A 20252-nucleotide genomic window follows, 5' to 3' on the forward strand; every position below is an offset into this window, starting at 1 on the left:
AGGTATACTGTTCAACTCATATATGTTAAATAATAAAATACATGGTTAAAAATATTTTGGACTGGCAATTTAAGTAAAAATAAACAGAAACAATCTTTCCACCATAAACCGTCATTTCCACCACTTTCCACCACTACAGTTTTTTAAGAAAAAAAATAAGAATAACCAATGATGTGGATCTAAATGTATTTTAAAATAAGTAGTAATAGTTCATTACTTACAATATATGTGTGAGTGACTTATAATAAACATAGACCACCTGAGCAAAAATGAGATGCTGTAGGCAAAAATCCCAACTCGTGGCAACCCGTGGCATTTAGCAACTTTAAATGAAAATGCATTAAGTTCATGAAGTATTAAGATTTATTTTGTTACATGATTAGGTAGCCACTGATCTTTTTGACTGATACATAATCTTATATAACAATTTTACAATATTATATTGTAATAAAATACATAAATTGAAAAGTGGTGGAAATGACATGGCTCTTCAGAAAAACTGTTAAAAATAATAATAATCCATGGAATTCTAAAACTGCCCACTGTTATATTGTGTTAGAAGACAAATGAATGAAGCTAGGAAGATTGTTTTAAGAGAGTGAATTTTACATAAATTCACAGTGCCAAAAGTGCTTCTAGTTGGAGAATCACCCATTAATGAAACTTCAATTCAGAATTCAACTTTATTGTTGGGAATACAATACACGTTACATGAAAACCTTGAAAAAAACAACAACAACGTGGAGGTCAATAGAAAAAAGTTCTGTATATCATTGCTTGTCATTTCTGTGATTTTACCTGTTCATGTCATTTCTTCATACAGGGGGAAATAAACTGAGTTTATCTTATATACATTAGTTGATTTGTGGTCTAAATTCTCTGAGAAGCTAAAAATGGCACATCAGTACAAATCTTCTGAACCACAAAATATTCATTTCAGGATAAACACTGAAATATACTGTATTTATCAACTTTCAGTAGATCCAGATCATATAAAAAATAAGAACAAAAACAGAAAAACAAGTGCAAAAGGCATAGTACTCTCCAGGTCAAAACTCTTCAAATGAAAATATCTTTACAGCACGATATAGTAAACGATTTACAGTACGCATAATATCTTGACATAACATCAAATCGTTAAATTCTGGCACATCCTGAACATCACTTAAAGCAACTAATTTCTAGTTAAAGCTTTCTATATATTTAGCGAACAGGACAAAAATGTAAGGCATTCAACAAAACAACAATCATGTATTATGCAAACTAAGCGCCATATAATATTTTTCATATGTACATTACATACATTCATATTTCCTATTAGATTTTTCTTCTATGAAAAGACATTGACAAATAACAATGATGAGAGATTATGGTAGCACTTTATTGTACAGTCCTGTTCTGCATGCACTATATGTACTTATTACAGTAATTACAATAACTGGGTAATAACTACTAACCCTGAATCTACCCCTGAACCTAACATTAGTTACCTTATATTACCAGTACTTTCTTATGTAAGTGCACATAAGCGAACTACAGGTGTTAATGTTAGGTTTAGGGGAAGATTAAAGGTTAATAGTTATTACTCAGTTATTGTAATTACTGTAATATATACATATAGTGCATGCAGAACAGGACTGTACAATAAAGTGCACCCGAGAATATGATTATGTAGCGTGTGTGTGTTTCTGAAAGTGTAAAGAGCCTAATGTGTAAATGGATGAGCGCTTCTTTTGACTAACTTCATCAAACTTTACATCCATGTTAAAACATTTTATATTATGTCACATGATCTGTTCATTATGGAAGCTTGTTTCCGCCACAGAATAAAAAATAAAATGAGGTAATTGTGACTTTTTCTCACAATTTGGACTTTTTGTCTCAGAGTTGTGTGAAATAAAGTCGCAATTGCGTGTTATAAAGTCAGAATTGCGAGAAATAAACTTGCAATTTTTAGAATGAACTTTATAATATGCAACTGGGAGATATAAAGTCAGAATTGCGAGAAATAAACGTAATTCTGAGGAAAAACGTTTTTTTGGAATTGGACTTTATAACTCATAATTCAGTTTTTTTTTTTTAACACGCAATTGTGAGATAAAAAGTCGCAGTTACCTTTTAAAATGTTTTATTCTGTGGCGGAAACAAGCTTCCATCGGTTTCATGACATCGATGAGTCTTAGAGTAATGTGTGATGGTGCCTACACAAAATAGAGAAAGTCTGGCTTGAAACTATACTTTAAAACCAGAAAGACTAAAAAAAAAATCTGAATAATAAGTAGATAATTTATGCTGAACATAAGCAGAATTCTAAGAGAGAAACAAAACAAGAAAATAATAAAATAACATTCACAAGGAAAAAAAGCATAATTTCCCTAATGTAACTGGACTTATCCACACATATTTAAATGATTCGTTTTGCACGAATGAGACTGACGGCACGGCTAGGTCTTTGTTAATTGTGATTATCTCTGCGTTTACCTTATAACACACATCAGAAGTGAGTGTATGATGGGTTATGAGATCTGCTGAACACATTCACAGCTGCTGGAGGAGGCGGGTCAGAAGAGTCCGAGAGTCTGACGAAACGTGTGTTTATCAGGAGTGTAAATATCAACGCACTGACGGCTGCTTGCTTCTCTGTGTGCGAGCTGTGAAGAGCATGGAGGTCCAAAGAAAGAATACAGCGTTTGAAAATGAAAGTCTCCAGAGACAGAATATCTGACAGCATCCAATGAGTGCGAGAGAAGAGGATGAAAGTGTAAAAACACACACACACACTGACAGAAGCGGGTTTATGAGCGACAGCATCCGACTCCCTTCATCTCCTTGTTAACAAACTCCTGCAGCTGAAACTTGGGCTCGTTCGGCTCCTTCATCTCCCTGTGCTTCAGATCCCTGAGAGAAACATCACATTCCTCAGGAAAACTCAGGAAAACTCAGCGCCTGCTGTTTATTTGCACACATCTTTAGCACGAGATTCAATGAAGGAATTAGGAAAATCAGGTAATGTTGCAAACACGCCTACAAATTACACTGTGCAATATTCCTCGGATTACTGTGATCTGATGTACTTTACTGGGATTGTCCAGCATCTGTGATCCAGACACTTTAATCGGCTGTTTAAACGGGAAAAGCTGCATGTTTTTCTCCAATACTAATCAGTTACTTCTACAACTTTAAATGCATCAGGCAAAAAAACTGTACATTTTGTGAATAACACACTCTTTATTTACAGTAAAACACGTGTTTGCTCTCAAGCAGAATTGAATGCATAGTGTAAAGCTTTTCTTGCATGTTTATTCTGGCCTTGATGTTATTGTCTGAGACATATTCCTGAAATCCTGACACACTTTTGCATAAAATCTTGTAAAGATAAGGATAAATCCCGCTAAGCTGTGTGTCAGGGAACATGGTGTTTTGTCCATCCCTGAATTAATCTGTAATTCACTTCCCGTCTGCTTTCCGAACACACCGGGAAAACGGCACTACATCTGTGAATAAGTTAACACTCATTTACACAGAGAAACTGTGTTTGCACTGAAACTCACTTTAATAGTGCTAGTAAAGCTCTACACAATGCATTTTTAGAGAGAAAGACAAAATGTGTCTTCCTTTTGTAGAATATACACACTTATTAACATTAAACATGATGCATATTGTACTGTAAGTCACTGCCGATTAACTTTTGCTGTATGTTTACACAAAAAAGTTAGTTTTTTTTTTTTGATTGTTAGTTTTTGAAAAAAAGTCTCCTGTTCACCAAGGCTTCAATTATTTGATAAAAAAATGCAATAAAAACAGTAAAATATTATTATAATATAAATCATCTGTTTTCTATGTGAATATATAGTAAAGTGTAATTTATTCCTGTGATCAAAGCTGAATTTTCAGCATCATTTCTCCAGTTATCAGTGTCACATGATCCTTCAGAAATCACTCTAATATTATGATTTGATGATCAGTTTATCATAGGCTATATATTATAGGTATAGTTTTCCTTTTTTGTTCAGTGGGAGGAAGACAGTAAGTAAGTAAATGATTGAAATGCTCAGATAATGATGCTCAAAAAGCTCATTTCAACTCACAAATGGCCTTAATCTATATCAATATGATGATTTGATGCTCAAGAAACATTTATGATTATTATCAGTGTTGGAAACAGTTGTTCAGCTTCATATTTTTGGTGCCTTGGTGAACATAAAAGACTTCATACTTCTTAAAATCATAAACTGGTTCAATTGGATTACGTCTGGTTTAATGAATAAGATGCAGCTTTTTGCACGTGCAAAAGTGGCTCAGATATATTTAATGAATGTGTTTTCACAGTTATGTTTGAAAATTGTCCTGAGTTTGTAAAAGCATTGCCTGTTACGTGTGTGCACATTTATTAGATGTTGTGGCAAATCTGAAGATGTTTTCCGCTGCCAATGAGAGTGTGATATTCCCAGCTCTATTAATCATGCACAGATTCTGTTTGGGCCTGAAAGCGAGTGACTTACTTTGCCACAGCAGTGAAGGACAACTCCACATTCAGACCTGATTTAGCACTGGTCTCCATGAAGGGAACGCCATACTCCTTTAGAGAGAAAGAGAACATTTGTCTTATTCCTTACAATATGCAGACACAAAAGAACCATGAACATAATGCATATCGTGATCAGTGCTTCAGAATTACTTTAAAATGTCCCTATTGTGCAGTTTTAAAGGTCTCTTACAACAGGTTTTCATGCATTCAAGGTCAAAAACATTTAAATTTTCTCATAATACATATTGCAGAATCAGCTCTTTTCTCTCAGTGTCTGAAATGATTCGATCAAGGATTCAGTCTCTCTAAGCTCCGCCTCTCTGAGAGCTGCTCTGCTCTGATTGGTCAGAAGCAAATGCTCATTATCATATCTGAATCTCAGCTCTTGATCACAGTGATACGAACAGTAACGATGGCGTGGGTTTTACCGTATCACCAGTCTCAGATACACTACAGTGTTTGAGGGCGGAGCTAAGAGACGCTGTTCAGCCAATCAAAACCAGAGGCGGGCATTATGCAAATTAGTTACAAACCTACACAGGTTCAGCTGGAAATAAGATTGGACGAGAGAGTGTGTGTGTGTGTGTGTGTGTGTGTGTGTGTGTGTGTGTGTGTGTGTGTGTGTGTGTGTGTGTGTGTGTGTGTGTTTATCATATGCATGAGTAATTTAAATGCAATAACCTCTCAAAGACAATAAATGAGGCTAAATAAGGCAAGAGATTTGCATTAATCTCGTCTGCAGTGTAAGTGTGACGGGATTGTGAATGTGACTGAAAACAAAAATGTATGAGTGAAACCTGCATAATGTGATGCCGGTTTGATGTTTCCCATGCATTTAAAAGCTGCATTTAGATATTTTCCCACCAAGAAATTATTTTTTTTAAATGTCTACATGACTGTGTAAGTGTGTTTGTGTGTTGATATAACACACCTTGGCCAGTTTCTCACCCTCCTCTCTCTTCACAACCCTTTCATGAGTGGCATCAGCCTGAAAAATCAATCAACAAACAATGCATTATGTATTAGCTTTGATTTCTAATCAATGTTTTCTATATAACTTATTTATGAATTGATGTCATACATGCATGGCACAATCCAAATATAGAAAGATCTTAAGGTTTCAGATCAGGAAACAGTGAAGTATCTATAATATTTCAGTAAACTTTACTCACCTTATTCCCCAGAAGCATGATCACTACGTTCTGCTGAGCGAACTCATTAATCTCTGTGAGCCAGGCCTGCGGAAACAGAACAACTCACTGTGATTGTATTGTAAATTTACAGGAAATTAAAAAAAGAGAGAGAGAGAGAGAGAGAGAGACCTCAGGTTAATGAAACACAGTGAAGGGTTGGAAACACCCAGAGTCTCATAATCATCTAACACGCACCCCGTAATATTAATTAACTACATGTACTTACTAGTAATAACAATAAAATTTAATTTAATTTAATTAACTCCACCATGGCTGGTCCCAAGACCGGATGCGAAAGTAGGAGGGTAAATATTTTTTACTCTAAACACCGCCGCTACAGAAACGTCAATAAGAAAATCAAAAGACACCAAGGCCCTGGGGAAGGAGAGATCCCCCGCCGGAGACGCCTGATAGTGAAAGCCTCCTGGAAGCCATCAGGCCGACGACCATCTTGTCTACCAGGACCACAACTACCATCGGAACATGGAACGTCCGCACCATGTTCGAAGCGGGAAAGACGGCCTATGTCCCAAACAGGACTATAGGCGAATGATGATGATGACGACTTACTAGTAATAACAGTAAATTAGGCATAATTAAAAGTAACTAACCCTAATCCTAACCCTATAGTAAGTACATGTAGTTAATTAATATTACTCAGTACAATGTGTGTACATATACATATATATATATACACTCACCTAAAGGATTATTAGGAACACCTGTTCAATTTCTCATTAATGCAATTATCTAATCAACCAATCACATGGCAGTTGCTTCAATGCATTTAGGGGTGTGGTCCTGGTCAAGACAATCTCCTGAACTCCAAACTGAATGTCAGAATGGGAAAGAAAGGTGATTTAAGCAATTTTGAGCGTGGCATGGTTGTTGGTGCCAGACGGGCCGGTCTGAGTATTTCACAATCTGCTCAGTTACTGGGATTTTCACGCACAACCATTTCTAGGGTTTACAAAGAATGGTGTGAAAGGGGAAAAACATCCAGTATGCGGCAGTCCTGTGGGCGAAAATGCCTTGTTGATGCTAGAGGTCAGAGGAGAATGGGCCGACTGATTCAAGCTGATAGAAGAGCAACTTTGACTGAAATAACCACTCGTTACAACCGAGGTATGCAGCAAAGCATTTGTGAAGCCACAACACGCACAACCTTGAGGCGGATGGGCTACAACAGCAGAAGACCCCACCGGGTACCACTCATCTCCACTACAAATAGGAAAAAGAGGCTACAATTTGCACGAGCTCACCAAAATTGGACAGTTGAAGACTGGAAAAATGTTGCCTGGTCTGATGAGTCTCGATTTCTGTTGAGACATTCAGATGGTAGAGTCAGAATTTGGCGTAAACAGAATGAGAACATGGATCCATCATGCCTTGTTACCACTGTGCAGGCTGGTGGTGGTGGTGTAATGGTGTGGGGGATGTTTTCTTGGCACACTTTAGGCCCCTTAGTGCCAACTGGGCATCGTTTAAATGCCACGGCCGACCTGAGCATTGTTTCTGACCATGTCCATCCCTTTATGACCACCATGTACCCATCCTCTGATGGCTACTTCCAGCAGGATAATGCACCATGTCACAAAGCTCGAATCATTTCAAATTGGTTTCTTGAACATGACAATGAGTTCAGTGTACTAAAATGGCCCCCACAGTCACCAGATCTCAACCCAATAGAGCATCTTTGGGATGTGGTGGAACGGGACCTTCATGCCCTGGATGTGCATCCCACAAATCTCCATCAACTGCAAGATGCTATCCTATCAATATGGGCCAACATTTCTAAACGTCACACACACACGTCAATGCGTCTCTTATCAACTTAAAAGGGTTGAAAAGACTGTTTATTATCGGCTACTTATAGAATAAATAAATAAAAGACATGCAGATCTTCAAGCTCTGCAACAAGTGTTCTCACAGCATGAGCTTTTCAGTCATGTGTGTTTGTGACAATGCAGAAGACAAAGAAGAAACTGTCTCGAAATGATTCTGCCGGAACCACTGGTTCTGTTTGATCTCGATCTCGATCCCTTCAGTCTGAATGTGTCTCTCTCTCACAGACTGTGGAAATGGGTCTCTCTCTCCACGTCTCTGAAACTCACTCAGCATCATTTGCATTTGAAAAGCGTAACAGCGTTATTTAGCAAAGCCTTGTACTATATCAGTGCATGAGTTTATTTCCTCCCGGGCCTGAAACAAGCGAACGAGAGTCGTTTGATCCCTCGACTATGTGTGTTTCATGTTCTGCTTCCAGGCTTTATTCAACTACAACCAACAGCAGTCCACAGATACGCTTGATTTTCTTCCATATAGCCCAAAATATATTTATTAATTACGGCTAAAAGGATATCTTATGTTTGATTTGTGTTATTGTGTCTAAAAGGAACACGGCACATTTCGAGAGTCTTCTGGTCTACAGTACGGCACCGGCCGAATGTCATTTCACAGAAACATTGCAGTTGTTTTGTTTTCATAGTTAAAGCACATTATTTTTATGTTCTGATAACATTATGCACCTTAAATGCAGTGCAATTCTCTTCAGATAAAAGAGTCACCAAATACATAAATGTAAATGTGTTTTTATGGTTTGTAGAACATTTTTAAGATGTTATGCTGTGATGGAAACCAAAATGAAGGGCTTGAAATGAACTATGAGGCATGATGTGCTAAGAAAACATCATTAAATATCACTTTTTTTTCTCATCACAAATGCAAATGTGTTTAATATTACAGTAGCTGTGCTTTGTAGAACATTTTTAAAACTTTGTGCTTTGACGGTACCAGAATCTGGAAAATGTGTGTGTGTGTGTGTGTGTGTGTGTGTGTGTGTGTGTGTGTGTGTGTGTGTGTGTGTGTGTGTGTGTGTGTGTGTGTGTGTGTGTGTGTGTGTGTGTGTTTTAAACAAAAGCAGCACTGTTTCATCTCATATTAAATTATTTCCCTTCACAACTTTGGTAATAACTTGAAAACTCACAGGAGATGCAAAAGTGGTCAAACCCTCAAAACCCCGGATAAATGAACCTTCTGTAAAATCATATCAGGAAAAAAAAATAGTGCAAACAGTTACAAATGAGCCAATGTGTCCTGTGTCAGAAATAGCAGCAAAGACACAATTTCAAATCATATAGTTTTTGAATAAACACTTCAGCCAATGCTATAAAGTATAAACTATATCAAACTATATCTTTGGCTCAGGAGAATAAAAGTCTCCATTTGATATGACCTTATCTCATTTCTGTTGAGACGTAAGAGTCTTTTTTGTGCAAATAATTAATGGTAAATAAATGCATGTCTGAGTATGAGAACTATTCTAGCAATAGTAATAAAGGCGGATGCTTCTCAATGTAAACTTGTGGAGAATCAGATATTAATCAACTCATTTACAGCATTTATGAAAGTTATTCTGTATGTTCATGTTATTAGAAAAGAATGTGAGAAATTATGTTTCTCATTGCATTATGTGGTTGCCATACGCAAGGTTGGGTCACGAATGTTTTTCTGTTTTCATCTGACGCACTGGCATTGTGTGTGTTTGATCACAGTCCTGTTCACACAAGTAGCACAGCCAAGTCAATCTGCTGAACAATAGTCTCCACAAAACACTCGTGATGAAGCTTTACAAGCTCTGCTGTTCACATGTGCATGAGAGAGAAGCTATTTCTGATTCCATTCCACTCATTCCAGCCGATATTAAAGCAATATTTACTACTTATGTTTGTTTTTACTTTTATATGACAGAATGGGAAGTGATAGGAAACTAAAATGTAGCTCAAACAGTAATGGGTGCTAACAATACCAAGGTCATGAGTTTGATTGGAAAACTCATGCACTGAAACAATGCGAACCTTGAATGCAATGTACAGTAAGCCACTTTGGTTAAAAGCATCTGCCGAATGTGAAATGCTAAAAACTTTGAAGACTGGAAATTTAGTTGGAGATTTTGGCCAACTTTTCTTTGATAAATACAGACAGCACAACTATTAGAAATTGATGCTCAGAGTATTTCCTATGCAATGTTTGATTTCAAAGACTGGAGACTGGAGACTCCAGTCTATGAAATCAAACATTGTCTCGAGTCTCCAGTCTTTGAAATCAAACATTGTCTCCAGTCTCCAGTCTCCAGTCTTTGAAATCAAACATTTCAAAACATTGTCTCCAGTCTCAAGTCTCGAGTCTCCAGTCTCCAGTCTTTGAAATCAAACATTGTCTCCAGTCTCAAGTCTCGAGTCTCCAGTCTCGTGTCTCCAGTCTCGTGTCTCCAGTCTCGAGTCTCCAGTCTCGTGTCTCCAGTCTCGAGTCTCCAGTCTCGTGTCTCCAGTCTCGTGTCTCCAGTCTCGTGTCTCCAGTCTCGTGTCTCCAGTCTCGAGTCTCCAGTCTCGTGTCTCCAGTCTCGAGTCTCCAGTCTCGTGTCTCCAGTCTCGTGTCTCCAGTCTCGTGTCTCCAGTCTCGTGTCTCCAGTCTCGAGTCTCCAGTCTCGTGTCTCCAGTCTTTGAAATCAAACATTGTCTCCAGTCTCAAGTCTCGAGTCTCGTGTCTCCAGTCTCCAGTCTTTGAAATCAAACATTGTCTCCAGTCTCGAGTCTCCAGTCTCGTGTCTCCAGTCTTTGAAATCAAACATTGTCTCGAGTCTCCAGTCTTTGAAATCAAACATTGTCTCCAGTCTCAAGTCTCGAGTCTCCAGTCTCGTGTCTCCAGTCTCTGAAATCAAACATTGTCTCCAGTCTCGAGTCTCCAGTCTCGTGTCTCCAGTCTTTGAAATCAAACATTGTCTCGAGTCTCCAGTCTTTGAAATCAAACATTGTCTCCAGTCTCAAGTCTCGAGTCTCCAGTCTCCAGTCTTTGAAATCAAACATTGTCTCCAGTCTCAAGTCTCGAGTCTCCAGTCTCGTGTCTCCAGTCTCGTGTCTCCAGTCTCCAGTCTTTGAAATCAAACATTGTCTCCAGTCTCGAGTCTCCAGTCTCCAGTCTCGTGTCTCCAGTCTCCAGTCTTTGAAATCAAACATTGTCTCCAGTCTCGAGTCTCGAGTCTCCAGTCTCCAGTCTCGTGTCTCCAGTCTCCAGTCTTTGAAATCAAACATTGTCTCCAGTCTCGAGTCTCCAGTCTCCAGTCTCGTGTCTCCAGTCTCCAGTCTTTGAAATCAAACATTGTCTCCAGTCTCGAGTCTCGAGTCTCCAGTCTCGTGTCTCCAGTCTCCAGTCTTTGAAATCAAACATTGTCTCCAGTCTCCAGTCTCCAGTCTCGTGTCTCCAGTCTCGAGTCTCCAGTCTCGAGTCTCCAGTCTCGTGTCTCCAGTCTCGTGTCTCCAGTCTCGTGTCTCCAGTCTCCAGTCTCCAGTCTTTGAAATCAAACATTGTCTCCAGTCTCGTCATGCCTTTGTTTTATGTTTGATCATGTCTTGTTAATTAAAGTTGCATTTGAACTTCAACTTGCCTCAGGGATTAAATCATTACAATGAGCTATTCAACCGCATGCCTTCTTCTTCTAAACCAATCAAAACGCATGCACTGAAAAAATGCAAACCTTGAATGCAATGTAAATCTCTTTGGATAAAAGCATCTGCCGAAAGCATAAATGTGAAATGCTCAAAACTTTGACGACCACTATAGTTGCAAATTATGTCTTTTCTTTGATATCGCATAAATGTCGACAGCACAGCTATTATAAAATGATGCTCAAACCCTCAAATTATTTCCTATGCAATGTATGATTTCAAAGTGCAGAATTTTTATGTAAAACAGGCATTTAATGATACTGTGAGTGATTTCAACTGCAACACAATATAACTACACTATAAATATCCAGTTAAATTATGCACTGAAAAAATGCAAACCTTGAATCCAATGTAAATCACTTTGGATAAAAGCAGAATGCATAATGCATAAATATGAAATGCTTGACGACCTCTATGGAATATTTGGTCTTTTCTTTGATATTGCATAAAAACAGACAGCACAGATTATAAAATGATGCTCACTGCGTCAGAGAGACTGACTTTAAAACGATTTAATTGAGTCGCTGTGCGAGTGTTTCAGCGGTGTGACAGATGAGGATGAGCGTATCAGGAATCTTTATCGTAATGGAGGCAGACGCCGCTTCGCCACACTAACCAAGAGTGATAAATGACACTTATTTACAATAAAACATGACAAGAATATAAATGGAGGGAAAAGAGAATGTGGCAAGAATTCAGAAAGCGTTTTAAACAGACGATGAAAGGGAGGATAATGTGAAGTTAATCAAAGTAAATGGAGATAAACACGACTGAGAAGAAGAAACAATTAAATAGAATTAATTTAACGTTTAAAGATGTTATACCAGGAGCGATGGAACAAGTGAAATGAATAAGAGAAAGAAGACAGAAAGAGGGAATGATGAACACCAGGCTCAGACCAGGGACCTGAAGATATATTCATCTTATTTAGCAACGCAGACGGTAAGTAATGAAAGCAGTTTGTCACGCTGTAAAGGAACTCATTATTTTAAGAAGTTCAACTACAGTAAAGCTAGGAAAAGTGCACTAACGTTAATATGGGGAATATCAGAGCAGAATATCTCAGGCTCAAAAACAATGAGGGGTTTTGAATGAATTCATCTCTATTGGGGAGACAGCATAATTAAAACATCATTTTACGCTAAATACAACACAATATATCTACACTGCAAAACATATCCAGTTAAATTATGGTACAACAAAAACAAACGCTATATGAAGAAGCAAAAAAAATACAATATAATCAGATGTAATGAGTCATGCAGGGACTTCTAGGAATATCCTTTTACTGTTTTTGACTATATTAGTTTGGTAGAGTATTTACTACCAAAAACAATACATTTTACAGAACTTTACAGTCAAATTATATGAAATGCAATTTTAAAACATTTACAATTTACAAAACTTTTCATGGGATATGGTAAATCAATCAATAGGTTTTTACTGTTGCACTTTTCCAGGAGACTGACTGTATTACAAACATAGTTTTAAAGTGTAGAGCAAAAATAAGTGTTAACTAAATATATTGCTAGAAAACAATCCTCCAGGGTCTTGATGGCACAGAGACTCTCACACAGATATTCTTGCCAGTCAGATCGTTCTAATCTCGCTAATTTCCTATGCAACGGTTAATTTAAAAGTGATTTGTAATAAAGAAAAAAAAATGTCAGCTGTTTGCAAACTTTAACCTCCAAAATAAAACAAAACAAAACAAAACTAAACAAAACAAAACTACATGCATGCATTGAAAATGTAAACCATGCAATCTGACTTACACTGAAAAGTCACTTTGGATAAAAGCATCTGCCAAATGCATATATGTAAAATATAAAATGCTAAAAACTTTGAAGATCACTAGTATTGGACATTTATAGCTGACAGCATTAAAACATCATTTTACACTAAATGCAACAAAATAAAACTCGAACAAAATAAAATTTTAACTAAAATTTTCTAGAAAAAAATAAATATTTTTCAGAGATTTAGATCAGCGAAGTCAGGTCGTTCTGATCTATTAAATATATATTTCCTATGCAATGTTTGATATCAAAGTGCAGCATTTTAATGTAAAACAGCTCTGAGCGTAAACAAAACAAAACAAAACTTGCAAAAAATTGCATTGCAAAATTGCAATAAATAAATAAATAAATAAAAATAAGAGGACAACTTTAAATCCTGGGCTTAGAGAGCCTAAGACTGTCCCAGATCTAGAATACTCTTAAGAACAGCTGTTTCTGTGATTTCTGTCAGGTATTAAGACATTTTATTCCCCCAAAACTGTTTACAGTGTAATTTTGTCAAATAAATACAAGTTCCTCACATTTAAAATGTAAAAAAAATTATAAAATATTTTCCTCATATTTTGATGGTTTAATCTAATTTGTAGGTTCATTGAAACCAATTATACTACAGGGCTGCTGAATGCTTGAATCTGATTGGTTGATGAACGTTCTAAGGTGTGCAGTTATATTCAGGGAAACTCCCGGCTAAAGTAGTTCCGGCAGGTTTCGACCGCATTACAGCTGCATATCACTACACCAAATGATTTCAGTTATTTCAGACGAACCAAAACCCACAACGACACTGACCACACAAATAAATACAGTAAACAATAGGATAAAATCGACAAATTATTTACATGTTTTTATGTTATTATGTACGGAAAGCACATACTCTCTTTTTCCCGCTGAAACACACACACACACACACACATACAGTACAGACACACACTCGCACAGAAACGTGTTGTCAGCGCTGCTCTGATGATTTTATCAGTAAAATAGTTCAACAACTTGAAAGCTACATGACATTTCTCACTAGCGAGGAAATAACGGTGTTGTTCTTGAAGCAGATCAACTTACAGTTTCACTATTAGAGACGCTGATGTTGAACACTTGAGAGACACAGACTCTCTCTCTCTCGCTAATAACTGCATTAATAACTGCTTTCAATGACTCAAGTCTCCGTTACTAACTCTAAAATGATGCTTTGAAATTACGTGGGATGAGATGCACAAGAAATTAGTCCTGCACACAAGAGTTTTAAGGACAAAAACCTTACAAACGTCTTGAAAAACATAATCTGAACAATGTTTTGAGGTGTGCTTACCGTAAACGGTCCAGTCACTGAATTACTAGAAAACAATGTGGTGTAACAGCATTACCACCCCGTGTGTGCATTATTCTCTAATAATTCAACGGCCCGTCATTAATTATTAAAGGAGTGGTATAATGCCCTTTTCACAAGATGTAAAATAAGTCTCTGATGTCTCCAGAGTGTGTGTGTGAAGTTTTAGCTCAAAATACCCCACAGATATTTTTATATAGCATGTTAAAATTGTCACTTTTTGAGGGTGAGCAAAAACACACCGTTTTGTGTGTGTTCCTTTAAATGCAAATGAGCTGCTGCTCCCGGCACAGGGGGCGGAGCTACAACAGCTTGTGTCCTTTTACCTCACACACACATGCACTTAAAATTGTTCAAACTGAAGTCAGAAAGATGGAGAGACTCAAGAAGAAGTGAAAACATGTAGAAGCAACCGGACATTTCTGAATGGTTAGTTGATGAATTTATGTAGCTTATGTGTAGTTATCTTCTAGTCAATGATTAGCATATTCTGTCTTGATAATCTATAAATCGTGTTCAGGGGGCGGGGTTTATGTAAATTCTAGGGTTGGTGATGTCACTAACCCGGGAGGAATGTGGTGTAGTCTCTACCAGCCGTTTGTTGTAGTCCTTAAAAAGCGATTTCTGTAAAAGCAAATATCTCCCTTTGCTCTGAACTTTGAGCGTTGTAACTTTGCAGATGTTGTTTATGCTCAAACAGCAACATTACACACTAACTAAAGCTAGAAAAGTCAAATCTTAATCAACCATCCCTTTAATACATGCACATCACTATCGGCCTCTACTGTACATGCATGAGCTGTGATGATCAGTTCATCTCTGAAGAATAAAGAGGATCCATGTCCACAGTCATCTCTGCGTCTGCTCATGCGTTCGGCTCTGACTGCGGTGAAGACTCCAGTAACTCACACACTCTCTCCCACACGTGTCACACACACTCCACGACCTCCATCTGCTCTATTCTCCCAGTCTCAGGGTTTTGTCCAGGATTCAAGGTTTCTGCTGGGTCTCCTGATGGTTTGGATCAGTGTTCTTCTGTATGTGTGAGTGGAGAGACTGTATTTTCCTCTCCTCATCTTCAATCAGTTTCCTCCGAAGGGTTTCATCTCATGCTTTCGCTCACTGTTACATGAAACCTCGCTCTGAGTTTGATCCAGAGTGACATTTACGGCCAGTTAGAGCTTTGTTTGTCCACACACACACACACACACACACACACTATTTTTATTTGCATTTATTCATCTTTTTTGTCTTTCCAGAAATATCCTTTAAATATAGTCAGTATATTGTAGTCACATTTATATGACAACTGTATTTTCTCATGCAATTCATATAATTAAAAATAAAAATACACTAGCGTTCTAACGTTTTTAATGTTTGAAAAAGAAGTCTCTTCTGCTCACCTAGGCTGCTTTTATTTGATAAAAAGTACTTAAAAAAAAAACTAAAAAATATTACAATTTAAAACAGCTGTTTTCTATGTGAATATACAGTAAAGTGTAATTTATTCCTGTGATCAAAGCTGAATGTTCAGCATCATTACTCCAGTCTTCAGTGTCACATGATCCTTCAGAAATCACTCTAATATGAGGATCTGATGATCAAGAAACATTTATGATTATTATCAGTGTTGAAAATAGTTTATGTTTCTATGGAAACGGTGATACATTTATTTTTCAGGATTCTTTGATGAATAGAAAGTTCAAAAGAACAGCATTTATTTGTTATTATAACATTATAAATGTCTTTACTGTCACTTTTGATTAATTTGAATATCATTAATAAAATGTATATAAATATCTGACTGACCCTAAACTTTTGAACAGGGGTGTTTACATATTTCATTTTAATATTGATAGATTTTTGTCCATTTTACTCTCACAAAAAAAGCCATAGAACTTTTGCTCAATCTGTAACAAACCATATTTTAATTAAATGGAAGGTTTTAAAATTTGTAAACACATTAATATCTCAAAATATTTAAATGACAATCAAAATAACAAGAAAAAATTGTTAGAGCATTATTAATTATATACATTAATAATTATCAGCATATTTTTGTTAACAGTCTTTTAATTTAAAGCATTTGATGTTGATTAGATTAACACTGACTCTCAGCATTATTTTTTGATCACTGTAATATTTCACAAATTCCATATTTCTGTCACTCTTAGCTAATACTGTAGTTTATTAATGTGTTTATTGTTGTTTCTGACATGCATTTACATTATAGGCCATGTTAAGCTTGTGAATATCGAAGCAAGAGATGGTATTCGATACATATTATAAGTAACTTTGCAACTACATGTAAACTAGCAATCATTAGAGTATTAGTAGACTGTTAGGTTAGGGTTCAGGTTAGTAGAATAAGTTGATCTGTAGTTGCAAAGTTACTTATAGTTAGTAGAATAACTAAAGTGGACTGTTGAATTAAAGTGTTACCAGAAACCCAAACTTTCAAAAAAGCTTCTTCTATTTAAAATGACGAACTTCACTAACTCACACACCGCTCACATACTCTCATTAGGAGGATTCGGATAAACCATCATTCATACCATCAAACTAATCTGTATCTTCGCCCTTCCGCACCAACACAATCCCATAACCCCTTTCTGAATGAGCCAGCACACACATATTGTTGTAATATAATATGCTGGAAATGAATATATTGTTATGAGATAACCTTTGTGCGAGACAGAATGAGGAACAGCAGTGAAGTGAAGCAGAGATTGAGCGGTTACTGTCTTTAATGGCTCTACTGTAATTCACACACAATCGTGCGGATGATTACACATCTGAGACTGATCGAGGAACAGTTTCAACAGCTGAGGAACATCAGACTTCTCCATTACGACGCAGCCAGGAGGATTCATATGGAGAAACTAATTATAACTTTGTACCAAGACAGGCATGAAGGAATTATTAAAAATGTGTGTATGGGAGATGAATAAATCAAACCATATAAAATCTCAATCATAATGTTGTTATATAGGCTATTAGTAATACACTGTATGCAAAATTGTATTACAGATTAATTTATGCACTAAATCCTCAAAGCTTGTTTGACACTACGTTTTTCAAAAAGATTTGCTTTTGAAACCTATAAATAGCATTTTTTTTTTAAAGAAATCTTTTGTAACATCATAAATCTCTTTACTGTCACTTCTGATCAATTTATTGTGTTCTCACTGAATAAAAGTATTAATTTCTTAAAAAAATATTTAAATATCTTACTGTTCCTAAACGTTTCAATGGAGGTTTATATACATATAATTATCATGTTGAATCACTTTTTGGTAACTTCTATGCCGTATAAATTTTACTCACAAATAATAATGTAAATCTGTAACAAATCAAACTTTAATCTAAATCTTTACATTTGTATAAATACATATTAATATCTCAAAATATATAAATGACTATCAAAATAACAAAAGAAAATATTGCTAGTGCATTATTCATATTTCGTATCTTATTTTCATCAACAGTCTCCTTTAATTTAAATAATTCTTAATTTAATTATGCATACCAAGGCTGCATTTATTTGATTATTGAGTAATGCTGTGAAATACTATTACAATTTAAAGTAATTGCTTTCTATTTTAATATATTTTAAAATGTAATTTATTCCTGTGATGCAAAGCTGAATTTTCAGCAGCTCAAAATACACTTATTATTATTATCAATGTTAAAAACAGTTCATATGTTTGTTGAAACTGTGTTAAAAATCTGAATTTAAATGAATTTAATACAAATTTTTGTAGCATTAATTACAATGTCTGGAGAGAAAAAAAATAGATTGACCCCAAACGTTTAAACATCAGTGCTATTCTGTATATATATATATATATATATATATATATATATATATATATATATATATATATATATCATATGATATTCACTTGAACCAGCCAGTCAACATCCTCAACATCCAATCAAAACTCCCCCTCGGTCACGTCAGGGTTAAATGACCACAGCCAATTACACTCTTCACACTGACCCAGACTGTGAGGTTAATTACGAGCAGCAAGAGGACTCAGAACAGAGAAGAGCAATGGGTTCTCCATGCCAAGTCCCTCAGTCCCGCTGCTGTTCTCGTATCCATATTAATGCGGCCCTCACAGGTAAAGGAGCTGGACACATGCATTGATTTTCTATTTTAAAACAACGGACCAAAAGGAAAAGTACAACAAATGACACAATTTTGTTCTGCCCTTGAGGGCTGGAGGGAGAAACATGTGGTTATGTTTACAGATGGAGAGCCAGCGTCTCATTACTGCACAATTCTCTTCGGCAACATCCAGAGCAAAGCAGGCAGTGTGTGAAAACTGCAGGAGAATTCAATCTTGAGAAAGTGCTGCACGACAGTGAAAATAGACAGTCAGATGACTCGTTCAGTATCAGAAAGATGAGGCTAAAAATAGTTCAATATCATTCAAAGACCTGGAAATGTTTGGTGACAAAGACTGACTGCAAATAAAGGGGACATTTTCACACTGATGTTGAATATCTGAAGAGTTCAGATGCAAAAGCCTCTAAGTGCCATCTGAAATGTTCTTCTAGAACGATCATTTTTATCAAGCTCGTATATTTAAGTTCAGTAATTTCACTTAAATGACAATTAATAGGTAATTTGCATTGCCATTTAAGTGAAATTATTGACCTTCAATTTACAAGCTTGATAAAAAATGATCATTCTAGAAGAAAATTTCAGATGGCACTTAGAGGCTTTTGCATCTGAACTCTTCATCTATTAATAATAAATAACATAACAGTAACAGATTGAAAAAGTCTGGACAAAACTAGTCATGCATGGTCAGATAATTAACTAACTATCTTATTTATTTATTAAAGTGCCACTATTTATGTACTGTATTAGTGCCACGCCATCGTTACTGTTCGTATCACTGTGATCAAGAGCTGAGATTCAGATATGATAATGAGCGTTTGGTTTCTGACCAATCAGAGCAGAGCAGCTCTCAGAGGGGCGGGGTTTAGAGAGACTGAACCCTTGATCGAACCGAGAAAATTAGTGTTTTTCGACCTTGGATGCATGTAAACCTGTTAGAGGAGACCTTTAAAACTGCACAGTAGGGCACTTTAACACATAATGAAGTACAACAAGTGATTTTTCTTTTTTTTATGGACATGAAAATGGTTCAATCTAATATTAAATGGCTTTTTTGGCTCTGTGAATGTGTAACCAAGTGAGTTCATCTAAACTCAAATGACTAATCAAACATGAAAGCGCAGTCAAAACAGTGAAGATGCACATGATCACACTTTCTACGACAAGCGTTTAATTCAGTCTGTGGGCGTCAGCAGAGCAGAGAGAAATCATTTAATCTGTCAACCAGCAGAAACACACACACACACACACACACACACACACACACTGGTCCTGCTGTCTGACCGTGACGGTGAAGTTATCTGCCATGATCCAGCCTGAATCATTATACAGAAGACTGACAGTCTGACAGTGTCAACTCACATTCACAACCATCGAGATTTGCATTTTAAATAACAACTAAACAAAGATCATTCCACTGAGAGAGAATTGTTTGTTCTTTCTATATCTGGAACATCGTGCTGTTAACAGGCTCTCAGAAACCCCGACGGTGAACAGAGAAGTGTGTGTGATCATACGATTAGACAATGGAAACAGATGAATCTTGTGGTGAGATTGAACTCCTTAATAAAATAACTAATTCCTACAACCTTCAAAACTGACTCTAACCAGCCACCAGTTGCATAAACATAGCCATTATGTTAAGACTGTGTCTTAAGAACTATGATCAACTAGAAGTTAGTTAGGGGTAATCAGTCTTACTGTTCGGTGTCAGATTAGACCAATCTACGTTTTTATGTTACTGACTTTAAAAAGTTAAAGAATAAAAT

At 36.4% G+C, this 20252-nt stretch overlaps 1 protein-coding gene across 1 annotated transcript in view; it reads right to left on the bottom strand.

Moving 5' to 3' along the window:
• Window positions 1-671: 671 nt before the first annotated feature.
• Window positions 672-20252, bottom strand: part of rab26 (RAB26, member RAS oncogene family) — a gene marked incomplete at its 5' end in the record, with an annotated part of 53267 nt that continues 33686 nt past the window's right edge. The window contains 4 exons of the mRNA XM_081391978.1: window positions 672-2898; window positions 4503-4579; window positions 5460-5516; window positions 5701-5766. Of these exons, the coding sequence (XP_081248104.1) occupies window positions 2796-2898; window positions 4503-4579; window positions 5460-5516; window positions 5701-5766 (303 nt within the window). The 3' untranslated portion in view covers window positions 672-2795. The remainder of the gene's footprint in view (window positions 2899-4502; window positions 4580-5459; window positions 5517-5700; window positions 5767-20252) is intronic.

This window comes from Scardinius erythrophthalmus (genome assembly GCF_964197995.2).
Source record: "Scardinius erythrophthalmus genome assembly, chromosome: 18".
Taxonomy (NCBI): domain Eukaryota; kingdom Metazoa; phylum Chordata; class Actinopteri; order Cypriniformes; family Leuciscidae; genus Scardinius; species Scardinius erythrophthalmus.